The sequence below is a fragment of the Mastomys coucha genome, unplaced genomic scaffold, assembly GCF_008632895.1.
Source record: "Mastomys coucha isolate ucsf_1 unplaced genomic scaffold, UCSF_Mcou_1 pScaffold16, whole genome shotgun sequence".
Lineage (NCBI taxonomy): Eukaryota > Metazoa > Chordata > Mammalia > Rodentia > Muridae > Mastomys > Mastomys coucha.
Window position 1 is genome coordinate 86,648,224 of NW_022196898.1, and position 19,094 is coordinate 86,667,317.

A 19,094-nucleotide genomic window follows, 5' to 3' on the forward strand; every position below is an offset into this window, starting at 1 on the left:
TGTAATTGCTATATTGACTGGAATGATAGAAAACTGTAGAACATTTACATGTATTTATTGATCATATAAACATCTTTAATTTCTCTTTTACTTAATGAATGCTTTAAAAAGTCTATTGTTAGTTCTTCTCTAAGACTCTGGAAGAATCTAGTAGTGCATTTGTTTGGACTTCAGATTTTTTTTTAAGTTGGGAAACTCTTGGTGCTTCAGTTTCACTGAGTGTAACATATTTGTTGGAAATAGACATATCTGATGTTCTCGGATATAACTGGAAATATTTTAAGATTTTCTTTGTTTGCTGTAATGTTGGGTTCAAGTCTGTCACTTATAGTCTACTGTCATGAAGTATGTTTCCTTTGTTCCCAGTTTTTCAGTTTTTTAAAAATTATTTTTATCATTGTACTGCTTAGTTAGGGTTTCTTTTTGTCATTTTGACACAAACTGGGTTTATTTCTAGAACTACAGCATTTTTGCTAAAGGAACAGACAGTTTTATAGGAAGAATATGTAAGGGATTTGGCTTTTTAGTAAATTAATGTTAACCATAAAATGAGTAAAGGTCATTTATCAGGCTATTACCCACTATGTGTCAAATTCTGAAATACTAAATAAAAATATGAAGTTCTGAAGTAAAAACAGTGATGTCTATAAAGATGAGAATATAAGCCTTTATCCCTTTTGTATAAACATAGAAGGTTGCAATTATTTATTCAGTTTAAATGAGTAAGTTGAATAAGTTAGATTAAATTAGAAATAGCACTTCACAGAGAATAATTAATTGTAAATTAAAATTGTAGATTACCTGCCTCTTCTAGTCTATTAATTTGCATCTTCAGTGCATGTGAGGGAATATCACATTAAAAGAGTATTGATCATTTTTCTTAGGAAACATATCAGTTCAGAATTGCACAAATTAAGTTAAAGTTTTAGCTAATATGCTTTATGTACTAATAATTAAGTGTTAACAAATAATGCTATATAATTGAATATGTAAATTATAATTTCATATTATTGAGATTACAATATACTCATAACACTGAAATGTAATTGATTCTAAATATGACATTTGAATACAGCTAAAATTCTTCCATATATATATATGTATTTTAATTATAGCATAATTACCTATTTTAACCCTCTACTTACTCCTTCCAAACTCTCTTATACACCATTACTTGCTCTCTATCAAATTCATGGCTTCATTTTTCAAATAATTGTTTTTAAATGCATATGTATATGTGAATCTACATATTTTCCTAAATATCTAAGTACAACCTGCCTGTTCTGTTTAATGTTACTTGTATGTGCCTTTTCAGGGCCGATCAGATGTTATTGGATAACCAATGTGTGTACTCTTTCCTGGGAACTACGATTTCTCTGGCTCTCAGTGTTCCTTAGTTGTGTATAGTTCTTAGTGTGTCGATGAGGCCCCCTGGCTTTCCGCTGTGCACACTAGAGTGCCTCCTGTTGTTGCCACAGTTCAGATCATGTCAAGGCCGCAAATGCTGGCACAGCATGATGGGTATAGATCGCTTCTCACATTCATAGGAGACACAGTCTCATAATGACCTCCCTTATATATTTAACTAATGTTTTCAGATGTTATACTTAACTAGAGACTTTAGAATCAACTGTTTCCATTGTAGGACTCATTGGATTTAAGTTTTTTACTTCTAAATCCTCTGTAAAACAGTTTTAGTTTTGAATATTTGTCTGCTTTTACTGATGGAGCAACATTGCCAAGCTTTATTGCAAATTTATTGGTTCTAGTGGTATTTACATTGATAGAATAAGGTATATACCCTTTACCTCTTTGTTTCAGTGTGCTTTTTTGGAATTTACAGGTTGGAAGAATGCAAGATGAATTACCTAACTTGACGAACCAATATGCTGCTTTCCTGTCGAAAACAGAAAGAATGCAAACAGTACGAAAAATGGTAAGGAGACGCCTATAATCAAACTTCCTTGTAGCTTTAGAAACGGAGCAGACTAAGCAATGTACAAATTATACTGCAGTGTCAGATAGGGACCTCGGTAAACTGCAGTAATGTCTTTGACTAGCTTAATTCTTTCACATTTAGCAAAAGGACACATTACTGTAAGAGACCATGTTACATGGAACTTGTAGAGTCAGAGAACATTATTACCAGGACATACATGAAAGCTAAACTTAATGTGCTGAATTTGAAATAGAAAGTGTACTTTAGATCCAACACAGTTTTCTTATAATGAATTTCCCCTTTTATTTCCTTTTAATTAATTTTTGAAATCTAAGACTCACCAGTGATTCTTCAGTTCCATTAGCTAGTTTTAAAAACTGTGTTCATTTGAATTTTTCCAACAATTGCCAATCTTATAGGTAGCTCATACTAGGTAAATGGAAGAAGCCAAGCAAGTAAAACTTAGAAATGAAGTTGAATGTTTTGTTCAAATTGAATTTTTAAAAAACTTCTCAAAATAAAATCGTTTTAAAAAGTTAGATCAATTGATAATGTTACCATGGTCTGAGTGTTTGTGTGTGTATGAACTCATATGCTGACATCTGAGTACCCAAAATGACATCACTGAATGAGACTTGCTGGGAAATAATGATGTCAGCAGGGCAAGAGCCCCTTGGCCCTTCTAGGATATCACAGCAAGAGAAGCTGCTGCTGGGGTGGAGAAACAAGCACATGCCAGCTGGGGAATCTGTCTGTGCCTTCATCTTGTCCTTTCTAGCAGGAGAACAGGAAAAATAAATTTCTGTAGCTTAGAGTATTTTTTTTTTTTTTTTTTGCAGTTCAAACTTAAGACAATGGTTACAATGTATGTGTATAAGGCATCAGTTTAGCTTATATGTATGTTTTACATTTCATTTCATTCCCTCCTTTCCTTCCTTTTCCTTCCTTCCTCCTTCCCTTCCTTCTTCCTTCCTCCCTCCCTTCCATCCTTCTTCCTTCCTTCCTTCTTTCCTTGTGTGCGCGTGTGTGCCTGTATGTGTGCGTGCACCTGTGTGCATAGATCAGAGAACAATTAGTGGGAAATGGTTCCCTCTTTCCATCCTGTGGGTTCTGGGAAACTGAAGTCAGTCTCCTCTCTAGTCCCTTTGCATTGTCCTTTTAGGTGTTAAACACTTATTAGTAAGATGTAAATGTAAAAGAAAGTACTCTAGTCAACAAAAACACTGAAATCCATTCTATTAAGGATAATAGCATGGAATAATGCATACAAGAAAAAATACGAATTACTACTTTCAAAATAGACTTGAAATAACCTCTCAGATGTCTGAAACAGTGGAATTCATATGAAAAACAGTGGAATTCATATGAAAATTTCACTTTAAAATAAAAATATTAGAATTCTCTCTCTTCCCCTCCCACACACACACAAAGCAGGTGATAGGATATTTTAAGTTTTTAAGTATTTTAAGACGAATGTAAAAATATTGCCCAGACTTTGAATTCAAGGATAGTTTGTATGTATACATTGCTTTCTTTTCTATAAATTCTCATTGAAATATTTGCTATTTAAATGAAACAAACATTAGTTGAATTTAAATAAAAGGCAGTTATCAATATTATAAAAGCAGAATACAAGAGATGATAGGAAAATGCAACCCAAGGCCAGCAGAGTTAGGAGTTTTTAATATGAGGACTGCACAAAATGCCTGGAGCTTGGCTTTCAGGGCCTGTACTCTTGGCACATTCTTAGTCATGTCCAGATGAACATAAACTAAAAAAAAGACTGACAGCTTGCAGGATGGAATGTACCCAGGCTGTTCACTAGGAGATGGGCAGCACCTGAGGACAGGGATGCTCCACAGCATTAGTAAAGCTAAGAGCCCAGAGAGGCTAGAGAGAGGCATTGGCTCATGTGTGGGAGCAAATAATCTTGGATATAGAATTCTCCCTGTACTCAAAATTTCGATGAAGTGAATGAAGAATATGCTTTTCTAGCTAGAGCCTAGTATATTTAGGACCTTTGTATGCCCATGGATAGAGCTGACCTAGTAAGAATTAACAAAAGAGGCCAAAGGAAACCAAAGAAGGGTGATGTGGACACTCCCTGCAAAAAAATGAAGAAAAGTGAAAAAAAAATTCAAGACTATACCTCAGCTGGCACATGAGCTATTCTCTGGAGGCAGGGGCTTGAAGATGCATTCCACTTACTGTTCTTTGTGTTTAGTTACATTACTTGGTTATATCCAGAACAATAAATAAACCGGCCTATTACTCATTAGAGGACCCAATGCTAGGGCCAATAAGTGGGAGAGGGTTGGGTGGCAAGCAGGGGGAGGGGAGAGGCAACTGGGGTTTGTTCTTGTTGGTTTTTTTTTTTTTTGAGGGGAAACTGGGAAAGGAGAAATCAGATGACATGTAAATAAAGAAAATATCTAATAAAAAAAGAATAAAAAAAACTCCAGAATTCAAACATTAGGATCCTAAGTTCTAGTACTGAAAATAATAAAACCAAGTGGTTGAGAGTCAGAATATAAAGACATTTTCCATTTCTTAGTGCAGTTGATGGATGTAGGAAGTGGACCAACTACTGTTAGACATTACGTGTAACTATTAATGAAGAGAATAAACAAACAAAACCCCACATAGTAACAAGTCCTCAAAGACTCAATTACCATTAAAAGGAGCTAGTTGTTAGAAAGGAGCCAGGGGGAAGAGAATGGAGGCATATGTTAATATTCAGCTTAGACTCTATGTGTGATTTGAATTTTATTTATGAAGTGAATAAATTTTAAAATAGCTGTATAAATTGTACTCAAGAGGTCGAATCTACATTTAGATCAGCATTGCGATACACTGAGTCTCAGCTGACTCCTCTGAAAACAAAAATTATGAAGAAAGTCGGAACAGACCAATATTTCTGAAATCTTTCAAGGGGTGAAATGAAAGCAGAGTGAGTGGCTAAAGGCTAAATTCAGGAGGATGGGGAACGACAGAGCCGAGGCGGGCCTTCACCTCAGGCTCCTGTCCAGTGATGTGAGCTTCAGGTTTAAGTTGATAGGCTTAGAAATCTCCTTGGGATAAAGTGGACTCTTAGACACCCTTGATGGAAAATCCCAAAGGAAATTCATTAATACATTAAGACTCTAATGCAGTTTCAGGAGGAAACTGCCCATATTTCTACATTTCCTGCCCACTCAAGGATTTAAAGGACAACTTCTTGTCTTGAGTCTTTTGGTCTTCCTCCTATGATAGAAGAACTTCCCTGGGAATGTGTCATATTTCATGTATTAAATAAGATGAATTATTCAAAACATGAAATAACTGTCTTTCATGACATTAATGAAATTGAGTTTATTAGTATAAACAGGAGCTAATACTTACTTAGTAGTTAATTTATGCTATACATTATTGTCATCTGAAATAACTCATTTGGCTATCATAATTATGGTCACCTTTTAACTGAGAGAAATTAAGGGAGAGTTTAAAGTTTGAGAGAGAGCCCAAATGTAAACAGACAGTTCAACAACAGTGGCAGCTGTGATGTTATTCTCCTATGGCTTAAAATTAATTTTCACCAAAATTATTACAGCGTGTGTGATTTCTATGCTGTTCAAGAAGAACTGTCTGAGTCTGGGCATCTCAGGGTTACAGGGACACAGGATTCTCACTTGCTGTTTAGTGGCAATGGACAGAAGTCAAGCGCCAGCCATACTGCTGGAGTTAACTTTACTCTAGTTGTTGAGAGAGTGTAATGTAGGTGGTGAGTGTGGCTTCAGCAAGGAGTTCATTGGAATTGTCCTACATACTTTCTTAGGTCAACTTATAGCTCAGAAAGGTACACCATTTGGGAATAGCTGATATCAAACTTACAAAATTCATAGTTTTTTAAAGTGAAAAACTTTGGAATTCATTAAAGTTACTTCATGAAAAAAAATTACTATACTTAAAAGTCTTTCCATTTTATTCCATATTCTTTCTTTATGGACATGTTTCTATGAGCAGGGTATGTCATGGCACACCTGTAAAGGTCAGAGACTCTTTGCAGCGGGCTTTTCTCCTTCCAACATGAGGTTTCTGGGAGTTGAATTTCAATTTTCAGGCTTGGCAGCAAACATCTTCACCCACTATGATGGTTACTATCATGTCACCTAGACACACACTACAGTTATCCAAGAGAAGGGTAGCCAAACTCAGTAGTGGAAGCATCACCAAGGTGGTCCACGAAGGGGCCAAGAGAGGTCATTGATGCAGGTACTGACTCAGTAGCAGTTGAAGGACCAGGATGAAGGGGTAGTGCGGAGACTTGGCAACGTGCAGAGAGTTCAGGAGAGCTATTGTTAAAAGTTTAGCCTAGTTGCAGCAGAAGATCCTAGCATTTTGCAGATGCCAGTATCATGTGACTACCACCAAGAACAGAAACAGCAAGTGCCCATCTGAAGCTTAGGACATGGTCTGTGTGTGCTGCAGAGGGCAGAGCTGGATAAGGGACCCAGAGCCATCTGAATCTTAGAACCTGGTCTGTGTGTGCTGCAGAGGGCAGAGCTGGAGAAGGGACCCAGAGCCATCTGAAGCTTAGGACCTGGTCTGTGTGTGCTGCAGAGGGCAGAGCTGGAGAAGGGACCCAGACCTTAGGGAGGAGCCCAGAAGGCCTTGAGTGAGTCTCAGACATTGGGTATTATCATACTCTTGAAATTTGATTTTGCTTTGTTCAGATTGTGCCTATGTCCTGGTTCTTTTGTCTTGAGGTAAGAAAATATTTAGTATATTTTTGATTTTACAGGATTCCACAGTTAAGAGACTTTAAACTGTTTTTAAAATAAGAGATTTTGTGGTTTTACAGAGAATTTGGATTTTAAGAGACTTTAAAATTTTTTTTTCATTTTAGTTTTATTTATTCCTTTTACATACCTCTCACTGCCCCTCCTAACCACCCGCTCCAACAATCCTTCCTCCTCTCCCTCCCCTTGTCCTCTGAGAGGGTGGAGGCCCCCATAGATATACCCACACCCTGACATATCAAGTCAATGCAGGGCTAGATGCATCCCTCTCACACTGGGACCAGACAAGACAGCCCAACAAGAAGAGCATCTCCTTCCACAGACAGAAGCTTTTGGGATAGCCTCTGCTCCAACTGGAGTTGGACCCTCATGAAGACTGAACTGTACATCTGCTACATGTGTTCAGGAAGGCCTAGGTCCAGCTGTGTATGTTGGTTCTTCAGTCTCTGATACCCTAATGGTCCAGACTAGCTGACTCTGCTGGTGGTCCTGTGGAGCTCCCATCTTCTTGAGGGCCCTCAAACCTTCCTCCATGCTCCATCCGCTGTTTGGCTGTGTGTCTAAAGGGAAAACTTTTAAGGTGTTTGATTTATAAGGCTGAGGCACTTTTTAAGTTTGTATTTTTTTTTCTTGGTTTTTTGAGACAGGGTTTCTCTGTATAGCCCTGGCTGTCCTGGAACTCACTCTGTAGACCAGGCTGGCCTCGAACTCAGAAATCCACCTGCCTCTGCCTCCCAAGTGCTGGGATTAAAGGCGTGCGCCACCACCAACCGGCAAGTTTGTATTTTTTAATTTGTTTATACTACGATGCCTTTGTTAATATGTAATCCTGGAGATATACAAGAAAGGAAAGATTGCGGCTTAACAACAGTGCATTTGTGTGGCAAGTGGACACTGTGACTTGTGCTGGCTACTTCCATGTCAGCTAGATCCAGGGATAGTCAGAGGGAACTTGGGTTGAGAAGGTGCTTCTGGAAGAGTTGGTTGTAGGCCAGCCTGTAGGGCATTTTCTTAATTATTCAGCGACTTGTCATGGTGTTTGATCACAGCAATGATAACCCTGACTAAGACACAAATTGTGGAGTCTTGCTGGTGTAATCACTTGATAAACACTTGTAATATGAAAACAATGTAAGGAAATAGTGAAAACACTTTTCTTTTGTATATTAATTTGTGTCACTTTGAGTATTAGATATTCTGAATACCATCTGTTCAGGCTCAGGAGTATAAACACCAATGACAGTTTGTATATTTATCTTTCCAAGAAGTTATGCAAGCATGAATATATTTCTTGAAACATTCTTAGAGTTTTATTTTCAGCCAAATTACTACTTACAGAAAACCATTGTGGAGTTGAATACATCCTGTATAGTGTTTTGTTTGATACACACAATGATGCAAGAGGTTATAAGGCTTCATGAGTGATGATTTCCTCCAATATAAGCTACTGCCCACTGAGCTTAAGACACACAGTCATTCACAGAACCAGCCACTAATGCTTTCAATACATGTTTAGCCTCTTTCGACTTACATGTTTCTCACTTTGGATGATAGGAACGTATGCTAAAATGAATTAATCACATATATGCATACTTATAATAAATGTACTTATATGTCAGAAAGTTTTGAAAACAAAATTATGGATTAAAAATAAAATTTTATTAATCCAGGTGTACCTTCCTTGTAGGCACATGAGTTTAGGCAACTTTGTAAATCTGTTTCCTCAGAGATCATATTGTGGTAAGAATTAAGTGGATTCTTTTCCTGTTATTCATAGTGAAAGCTAGTTAACTATAAAAATTGTAAATGGTAGGCTTTTGGTTCAGAACTAAGTCAGTACCCATGCCTATGCTTTCTTCTTTATTTTTATTAAATTTATTTTATTTACTCACTTCACATCCCAATATCAGCCCCTACCTCTGATAACTGATTTATTTCCCCTTCAGAGAAAGATTCTAGCCTCCTCCCTTGGGCCCTCCTTGTCATTTGGCTTCTTTAGGCCTGTGGATTATAGCATGGTTACCGTGTATTCTATGGCTAATAGCATGGTTATCATGTATTCTATGGCTAATAGCGTGGTCACCGTGTATTCTATGGCTAATAGCGTGGTTACCGTGTATTCTATGGCCAATAGCGTGGTTGCCGTGTATTCTATGGCCAATAGCGTGGTTACCGTGTATTCTATGGCTAATAGCGTGGTTACCGTGTATTCTATGGCTAATAGCGTGGTTACCGTGTATTCTATGGCTAATAGCATGGTTACCATGTATTCTATGGCTAATAGCGTGGTTACCCTGTATTCTATGGCTAATGTCCACTTACAAGTGAGTGATACTGAGCATGTTCTTTTGAGTCTGGGTTACCTCACTCAGGATGATATTTTCTAGTTCCGACCATTTGCCTGCAAAATTCATGATGTCCTTGTTTTTAATAGCTGAGTAGTACTCCATTGTGTAAATGTACCACATTTTCTTTATCCATTCTTCAGATGTATCTGGGTTGTTTCCAGTTTCTGGCTATTACAAATAAACCTCCTACGAATGTAGTTGAGAAACTGTCCTTGTGAGATCGTTGAGCATCTTTTGGGTGTATGCCCAGGAATGGTATAGTTGGGTCTTGACGTAGAACATTCCTAATTTTCTGAGACACCACCAAATTGATTTCCAGAGTTGTTGTACAAGTTTATACTCCCACCAGTAATGGGAGGAGTGTTCCCCTTTTTCTACATCCTCACCAGCATGTGGTATCACCTGAGGGATTTTTATCTTAGCCATACTACTGATGTGTGTAAGGTAGAATCTCAAGGTCATTTGATTTGCATTTATTTCCATGATGACTAAGGACATTGAACATTTCTTTAAGTGTTTCTCAGCCATTAGAGATCCCGCTATTGAGAATTCTCAGTTTATCTCTGTGCCCTATTTTTTTTAAATTTTCTTATTTATTATTAGATATTTTCTTGATTTACATGTCATACGATATCTTCTTTCCCAGTTCCCCCCCAAAAAAGGGAAAAAAAATAAAAACAAAACAAAACAAAAACAAACCCCTGTTCCCTCCCCTCCCCCCCACTCACCACTCCACCCTCTGTTTGCTGGCCCTGCCATTCCCCTACACTGGGGCATAGAACCTTCACAGGGCCAAGGGCAATCCTTTACTATACATATACTGTTGGAGCTATTAGTCCCACCATGTATACTCTTTGGTTGGTGGTTTAGTCCCCGGGAGGTCTGAGGGTACTAGCTAGTTCATATTGTTGTTCGTCCTAAGGGGCTGCAAACCCTTCAACTTCTTGGGTCCTTTCTCTAGCTCGTTCATTGGGGACCCTGTACTCAGTCCGATGGATGTCTGTGAGCCTCTACTTCTGTATTAGTCGGGAACCTTCAGAGCCTCTCAGGAGTCAGGTATATCAGGCTCCTGTCAGCCAGCACTTGCTGGCATCCACAATAGTATCTGCATTTGATGACTGAATATGAGAAGGATCCCCAGGTGGAGCAGTCTCTGGATTGTCCTTCCTTCAGTCTCTGCTCCATAGTTAGTCTCTGCACTCCTTCCATGGGTATTTTGTTCCCCCTTTTAAGAAGGAATGAAGTATCCATATTTTGGTCTTCCTACTTCTTGAGTTTCTTGTGGTTTATGGTTTGTACTTTGTGCATTCTGATCTTCTGGGCTAATATCCACTTATCAGAGAGTGCATACCATGTGTATTCTTTTGTGATTGGGTTACTCACTCAAGATGATATTCTCCAGATCCATCCATTTCCCTAAGAATTTTATGAATTCATTGTTTTTAATAGCTGAATAGTTCTTCATTGTGTAGATATACCACATTTTCTGTATCCATTCCTCTGCTGAGGGACATCTGGGTTGTTTCCAGTTTCTGGCTATTATAAATAAGGTTGCTATGAACATAGTGGAATATGTATCCTTATTAGATGTTGGAGCATCTTTTGGGTATATGCCCAAGAGTGGTATAGCTGGATTGTCTGGTAGTACTATGTCCAATTTCCAGAGGAACTGCCAAACTAATTGACAAATGGGACCTCATAAAGTTTCAAAGCTTCTGTAAGGCAAAAGACACTGTCAATAGGACAAAACAGCAACCAACAAATTGGCAAAAGATCTTTACCAATCTTATATCTGATAGAGGGCTAATATCCAATATATACAAAGAACTCAAGAAGTTAGACTCCAGAGAACTAAGTAACCCTATCAAAAATGGGGTACAGAGCTAAAGAAAGAATTCTCAACTGATGAATACTGAATGACTGAGAAGCACCTAAAGAAATGTCCAACATCCTTAGTCATCAGGGAAATGCAAATCAAAACCACCCTGAGATTCCTCCTCACACCAGTCAGAATGGCTAGGATAAGAAACTCAGGTGACAGCAGATGCTGGAGTGGTTGTGGAGAAAGAGGAACACTCCCTTATTGCTGGGGGATTGTGCCCTATTTTTTTATTGTGATATCTGGGTTGTTGGTGTGTGACTTCTCGAGGTCTTTATATATTTTGAAGATTAGCTCTCGGTTAGATGTAACATTGGTTAAGAACTTTCCCCAATCTCTAAGCTATAGTTTTGTCCTGTTGACAATGACTTTTGATATACAGAAACGTTTCAGTTTCATAAGGTCCCATTTATTTACTGTTGACTTTAGTGCTTGAGTTATGGGTGTTCTTTAGGAAATCTCTCCAGTACCAATGAGTTCAAGGCTATTCCCCATTTTCTGTTCTATTAGATTTACTGTATCTGTCTTTATATTTATGTCTTTAATGTTCTTGGGCTTGAGTTTAGTGAAGGGTGATAAACATGGATCTATTTGTATTCTTCTACATGCTGACATCCAATTAGACCAGCACCATTTGTTGAAGAAGTTCTCCCTTTTTCATTGTATGGTTTTGTTTTGTTTTGTTTTTGGCAAAAATCAAATATCTGTAGGTGTGTGGGTTTACCTTCAGTGAGATTCCATTGAACAACCTGTCTGTTTTTATACCAATACACACGTAGTGTTTATTACAACTGCTCTGTAGTAGAGCTTGATATTAGGGATGGTGATACTTCCAGAAATTCTTTTATTGTCCAGGATTGTTTTAGTTATCTTGTTTTTTTGTTTTTCCATAAGAATTGTTTTCTCAAGGTCTGTAAATAATTGTGTTGTAATTTTGATGGGAACTGCATTAAATCTATAGATTGCCTTTTTTCTCTCTAATTTTTTTTCTCTCTAATTTTTTTGTGAAGGCACTTAGTGCTCTTAGCACTGCTTTCATTGTGTCACATAAATTTGGTTATATTGCCCCTTAATTTTCATTGAATTCTATAAAGTCTTTAATTTCTTCCTTATTTTCTCCCCTGACCCAGTTATCATCTAGTAGAGTGTCATTTTGTTTCCATGAGTATATAAGATTTCTGGTGTTATCATTGTTGTGACAGAGAATCAAGGCAGATTAGGAATCTAAGCAGAGTAGGAAATTGCAGGACCCATAGAGAAATGTCTTTCCTACAATGAAAAGCAGAGATGTATAGAAAATAGAGAATGTGGGATTCAAGAGTAAAGCCTGTTTTATGCTTCAAAAATGAGAGTGAGCCCTGGGAAGACAGGCATTGGGAAGAGTGATAGCTCATCAGCGACTCTGGTGTACTATTGCCAAGATGATGAAAAATGAATGCTTCAGATTTCTGCCTAACAGTTTGGAAGGTGTTGAAATAATAACTGTCTTTCCTGCTACTGACAAATGCTATAGTGTTACACTTTTGGCAGCAAGCACTGTAGCAGTCAGTGGCACTAAAAAGACAAAAATCTACATTTTTGGGATAATGTAGTATGAGCAATTATGAACAATAGTTAATTGAAAAGACAAAGAACACTGACACTTCATGGAGACAGCAATTAGGAGACTGCTATCTTTTCTAGGTATTGAGGAACAAAAGGAATAGGACAGAATTACTTAAGCTTGGGAAGCTTTGAGCCCTTTAGACCTCTGGTACCAGGTCATCTGGTAATAGTGTCTTGGAGCTCAAAATAAAAATTATCTTGGCCTGTGACCTAAATCATAAGAGTCTGAGAACACTATAAAGACAGTAGAGGTGGATTCCAGTGGAGATACTCTATATAATTGGAGTTATTCTAAAGCCTGTGTTCACTGCCCTCACCTTCTTATACCTTCTGTCTTATACTAGAATGAATGTATATGTATATGATGTATATGTATACGATATATATGTGTATGTATATGTATACATGGCTATGTATACATACATACATATTTATTTATTAGATTCTGACATCTGTTTTTAGTTTGCTTTTCAGATTGAGTGGTTTGCTGGTAATCTTACTGTACTCTAAGAAGTGGTGGAGAATCCATCACTGCAGGACAGCTGGGATATGCAAGGGGTGTTAGGAACTCTATTTCTAACATATTGAAAAGGGAACCAATCAGAGCCCATGTCCTGTACTTCCATTTTAAAGTCTCTATAATACTTTTATTTAATTTTCTAACTTCATTAGTTCTCAGTGTGGTTTTCATAAGCCAATAGCCATGTAGTTTTCATCCAGACTTAGGCTAATACCAAAGACTAGTCTGAAAGCTGTGATGACAAGACTTGTTCTAAATTCTTTCCTCTTGTTGGACACCAATAAATAATTAATATAGCAAGCAGAATAGAATAACCCAACTCTAGTCTGGTGTTATAACCACATGTTTTAAATTACTTTTAAAAGTAAATTAATTACTTTTATTTAGACTACATAACTTTCACATATCAGTAATAAATTTATGAATAAATCATTATGCTTTTATTATTTGGCTGGTAATACTTTTTGCTCTTTTATGTGTTTTGAGAATGAAAACTGTCCTCATTTTGAAGGTGTTATACTAATTCAAAATGAACACCAACAAGCTATTTATTCCACATAATATCTGAGACTTAAGTTATACTGTATTCATGGCATCTATCCCAGTCTGGTTCCCACATCATATGCTAACCAGTCATATTTTGTAGACTATGTGGGAGTTAAAAGGACAGTATGTTCAAAATGATTTCCAGATGAATAGTTAAGTCCTTGTCCTTTCTCATTTAATGTCATTGATGCCAGAATAAGTATATCTGCAACCGCTTTATTGGTATAAGATGGTATTAATACCATTAAAATCTCTTTATAGAAATAACTGATTGATGAAACATGACATTTAGAAGTTGACTTTAAAAAGTCTAATTTCCTTATCCTAGATGAACTTATTCATGAGAAATTAACTTTATATCAGTGTATTTGAGCATTAGGAATTCATTTATCTTTTCAAAATCACCTGTAATGATGAAGAAACAAATGCTATCAGCTTAAGGACCCAGAGAATAAATTAACTGATTCATATAGTTAAATGAGGTTGGTAGATGTATAAAATGCCATAGGTGAAAAGAAACCAAAAAGGTTGTGTGCAAATAGAACAAGAGAAGCACAAAGTGGAAGGAAGGATGCTAGGAAATTGCAGCTCTGGGGAAGAGCTGCTCTCCCTTGTGAAGGGGAGGATGGAAGCTTTCCATGAGCCCTGTGCGCATGCTCTCCAACTCCTTCTCATGTTGGTCAGAGCCTAGCAGGGCAGATACAGGATCTATGGCTTCTGAAGTTTGAAGGAAAGAGACAGCACTTCAGAGTCCGGCTTACTTCCATCACAATTGCAAAACCCTTGCCTCTGCTCATGGACTCTGGTAGACTTTATAAGACAAAAGCATTCCCAGCTATCCCAAGACGAGGAGACAAGGTTCTGTATGACCATTTCCTCTTACTTCTGGGCAAATTAATCATAGACACTAAATATTTTGTTACTTAAAAACTAAACTTCAAGCTTTTGAATTTACAATTCCCAATTATGAGTGCTCATTCATGCCATGGTATCCCTATGGAAATCAGAGCACACCATGTAGTAGTTAGTTCTCTTCTTCCACTGCTTGGGCTCTTGGGAGTCAAATAAGATTGTCAGGCTTGGTTGTAAGGACCTTAACCTGCTGAGCCATCTTGCTGGCTTTTTTTCTTTTCCATTTTTTTTGTTGGGCATGATCTCCTCATTATAGACATGTGCCATGAAACCTGAATGCAGTGAGTTTCCAAAAAGCATCTTATAGTTGGTAATTGACTCCTGCCTCTGATTAGACAATTTAATCGGTTGACATTTAAAGAAATTATAGACAAGTAGAGACCTATTACTGCTTTTTAATATTGTATTTAGATCTCCTTTTTCATTTTCAAAAGTCTTTTACTGCCTTATTGTGTTTTTGCCTATTTGATGATTTTTTTTGTAATGTTTTAGCTCAGTTCTGTATGTTTTGTGTGTCTACCATAGGTTTTATTCTTATAGTAACTGTGAGATGTGCTTAGGGTATCTTACAGTGGTCTTCTTTAAGCTCATAGCTGTCTTTTCTCATCCCTTATTATTTGTTTTAGATGGCAGTATTTACATTTTTGTATACTATCTACCCAGTAACAAGCTATCATGGCTACACTTATTTTAATACAGGTGCCATTTAAATTTATGCTAGAGTGATCCATTACAGATTGTCATCACAGTGTCAGTTTCCAAACCTGGCTCTCTCCTTATCCTCACAGTGGCCCTGTGGTTTCCAGATGCTTTTGTGTTGCCTGTAGTGTTCTTTGATTTCAATCTGGTGAACTCTCTTTAGCGTTTCTCATATGGTTACCCAATAGTAATGAACTAGCCCAGCTTCTGTGTGTCCGAGAATGTCTTCATCCATCCGAAGTCTTAGAAGGTCAGGCTTGGGAGCTGTAGTATTCATCTCTATTGGCTGTTTTAAGAGTTTAGTTCAAGCTGGGCGGTGGTGGCACACGCCTTTAATCCCAGCACTTGGGAGGCAGAGGTAGGCAGATTTCTGAGTTCGAGGCCAGCCTGGTCTACAGAGTGAGTTCCAGGACAGCCAGAGCTACACAGAGAAACCCTGTCTCAAAAAACAACAACAACAAAAGAGTTTAGTTCCTCTAATACATCACCCCATTTTCTTCAGGTTTGCAAGGATTCTGCTGAAAAATCCTAGGGCAATCTTGTAGAGATTTTCATTCATGAGATGAGGGTCTTTTAAAACACGACTCAGAAATTCTCTCTTTGCCTTTTACTTTTGGGAACTGGATTATCATATGTCTCAGGAAGATTCTTTATTGCTTAATCAGTTTCGTGCTTTCTTCTCCCCAGAGACTCACAGTTATCTTTAGTTTGGAAACATTTGCTTTTATAACCTTTTGCTCTGTTTTAATACTTTGCTTTTTTCCCCCCCTCTGGCACCTATGAAGCATATATTGATTCCCTGATGAGATCCTGTTTTTAAACTCTTTGTTCATACTGTTTCATTTAGGCCAAACATTTTGTCTTCCAGAGCTGATGACTTCAAGCCAAATACCAGCGCCACCCCTTCTTTTACTCTCTGCTTCTCTAATCTGCTTCATTTAATTTCTGGTCTATAATTCTTCCCCTCTTCATGGTTTCTTCCTTTTGGTGGAGCTTCTATTTATTTTCTTAATCATTTCTCTGGTCTTTTTGGCTTAGGTGTGTACTGGTTTCATATAAGTCACTACATTTCTTAGAGATTGAGAATTTTGAAAAAAAAGGTGTGTGTGTGTGTGTGTGTGTGTGTGTGTGTGTGTGTGTGTGTGTGTGTTTGTTTTTGTTTTTGTCAAGCTACACTTGAACTGGGGACATGGCTGGATCTTATCTTCAGGATATAAGTGGAGGGCTGCTGGTATAGGCTTGACCTTAGAGGGGCCCTTGCATATATGGTTTTAGTTGCTTGATCCATGTGTCTGTGGCCATGTGCTCCTTTAGCCTTACTCCTTCATAAAGAAGATATTTTTATTTATGCTGTAGTACCTGGGTAGGTCTGTCCCAGAAAATGCGAGACTGTTCTTTTTATTACGTCGGTACAAAGCCATTGCTATAATTTCTTCCTCTTGCCGTGAAAGGCTTCTGGTCAGCGATGTCTAAGGTAGAATGGTAACACCAAGGAACTGTGGGAGTCAAAGAGCAGCGTCTTGACCCAGGAGCGTGGTCAGGGAAGGCGAATGTCCTTCCTTGGTAATTACTTTATGTTTTAATCTTAGTTTATCTTACAGGTTTTGGAGTCAAAGCTATATTGGCTTTGGAAAAGAGACTGTCTTCCCCCTTCTTTCTCTGGAGAGTTCTATTCATGACTTTGTAAAAGCCCGCAGATTATCCTTGCTGGGGGGTTATTTCCAAGGGTTTGATTCCCTTAGTAATTATTGGAATTTTGTATTCCACAGTTTGTTTGTTAGCTCAGTTTTCTGAGAAATTGAGACTGGGTCACTAAGCCAGCGTTTCCTGCTGGCCTTCATTGTGTTCATGTCCATAGACGTTCAGTAATATATGGTGAGAATGTGATTCAGGACAGGTTTGTCTCTGGCAAAAGCTACTTTGAAAACAGATCTGTGGGGAGATTTTTCCTATGCACATCCAGTTCAGATGAATCATTTCAAAGGCTTGATTATCTAGCATGCATGTCTATATTTCATACTTATTACATATTTTGGAAATTTTATATTTAGTACCTTGTCCTGAAGGTACAGCTTTGATTCAAAATTGAATATTCTCATGATTTGCAATTTTAATTTTGTTATTTCAGATTAAAATAAACACTCAAAATCAGGAAGTTACCTAAAAATGTTATTATTGTAAGTGTTAAATTTTTTTTCAACTTACTCATTTAAACTTGCTTATTAAATTTAAAATATTCCAACTTAGATTTTAAATTTAGCATCAAATTGCATGAAATATTTTGAGTTTTATGTATGCATTATGAAGTTTTAAATTTGAAGCCCATTGACTCTGCCTGATAGTCATTATATTTAGTACCAAGAGGAAGTCCTCAGCTCAAATGCATGTATATATTACTTATTCTGTAACATTCACGTGTTAATGACCTTTGGGGATTTGTCAAACTTGAAATTATATAATCCTAGTTGAAAGTTCACTTCTATTTTTATTTGATTTTCTTCATTCTTTTGAGAGAAATCTTTCTGTGTAGCCCTGACTGTCCTTGCACTTGTTATGCATCCCAAGCTAGCCTCACACTCTCTTGCTATGCATCCCAGGCTGGCCTCAAATTCTCTGCCGTCCATTCTCCCACTGTACTTTTCTCAGTGCTGGAGTTACATGTTATATGTATCGCCATGCTGACCAGTTCTGATGTTACCCTTCCAAGGAGGAGGGCTTTTCTAGCCGAGACCCATTTATATTTCTGTTATTCCCTGAACTGTAGTCAATGACTAGCTGCCTTTGCGGCACTTCCCCTTGCATTGTTACAGTAAATATAAAGCATTCTAAGTGGAGGCTCCAAATTTTAGATCATATACCCTCTTCATTTGCATAATTCCAGAAATATGCTAAAACTTATCATCCAATAACACTCCGGTCATATATTTAGGTAAAAGACATTTTTGAACACAGTAAACTTTAAGCTAATTTTGAGTTAAGCATCTTATTGTGACACTCTAAATCTGAAATGTTTCAAAAGTACAACACTTTTGAGTGCCAGTACATTGTCACAAGTGGAAAATTCTATTGTTGATTTCATACATCAGGTTACAGTCAAAGTGCAAGTATGTTAAAATTTGTATAAAGTTACTTTCAAGCTATGTGTACAAATTATATAAAAAATAAAACTAAATTTTTTTTGGACATAGGTCCTATCTACATCTCCCTGTGTATACACATTATTTCAATTTCCCTGTACTCAAAAAATTCAAAACTTGAGACACAGCTGATGCTAGCATTTAAGAAAATGGATCAACGTCCATGCTGATTGATAGAGATGAAGAAGATGAAGCTAGTTGCTTACTCCCCAAGGCAACAATCTATTATCCTTCTTTTTCCATTCCTGAGTTCATGAGAATGAATTAGATTTTTCTTGAAGCTCAACTCGTAAAATTTCTTACAGAAATGAAGCTTGATTTTAATAGTATTATGAAATACATATTGTGTCTTCATCTCTTTAAAACATTAATACAATGCAAGTTTATTTTACTTTTAGAAGTTTATTTATTTATTTACTATTTATTATTTTTAAAGATTTGATGATGACCTCATCCCAAGCTTTATAATTAAGGTTCAGATTTTTATTTAGAACTGTACTATTGGGTCATTATATCAACCATATTTCTTTATTCAATGATGTTTGTATAGCACTTCCTTTGAGATTAAAATCTTCCATCTAGGAAGGAAGCTAGTTAGGACACAGGGTGTTAAAGGGGAGGTGAAACAGTGGATATTTTAAGGGGGGTAAAACATTTTATCCCACAGGGAATCTCATTGAACTCAGGAAGCTAACAACTTAGTGACTTCAGGAAATACCTGAAAAAGACCA

At 37.1% G+C, this 19,094-nt stretch overlaps 1 protein-coding gene across 3 annotated transcripts in view; it reads left to right on the forward strand.

The window, feature by feature from the left end:
- The window catches only part of Stpg2 (sperm tail PG-rich repeat containing 2), a 430,378-nt gene that overhangs the window by 104,265 nt on the left and 307,019 nt on the right, over positions 1–19,094 (forward strand). For all 3 annotated transcript variants that reach the window (XR_004119858.1, XM_031375660.1, XM_031375661.1), the window contains one exon: positions 1,844–1,936. Coding sequence is in view for 2 of the 3 variants with exons in the window: in XM_031375660.1 (XP_031231520.1) it covers positions 1,844–1,936 (93 nt within the window). In the remaining variant the exon portion in view is untranslated. The remainder of the gene's footprint in view (positions 1–1,843; positions 1,937–19,094) is intronic.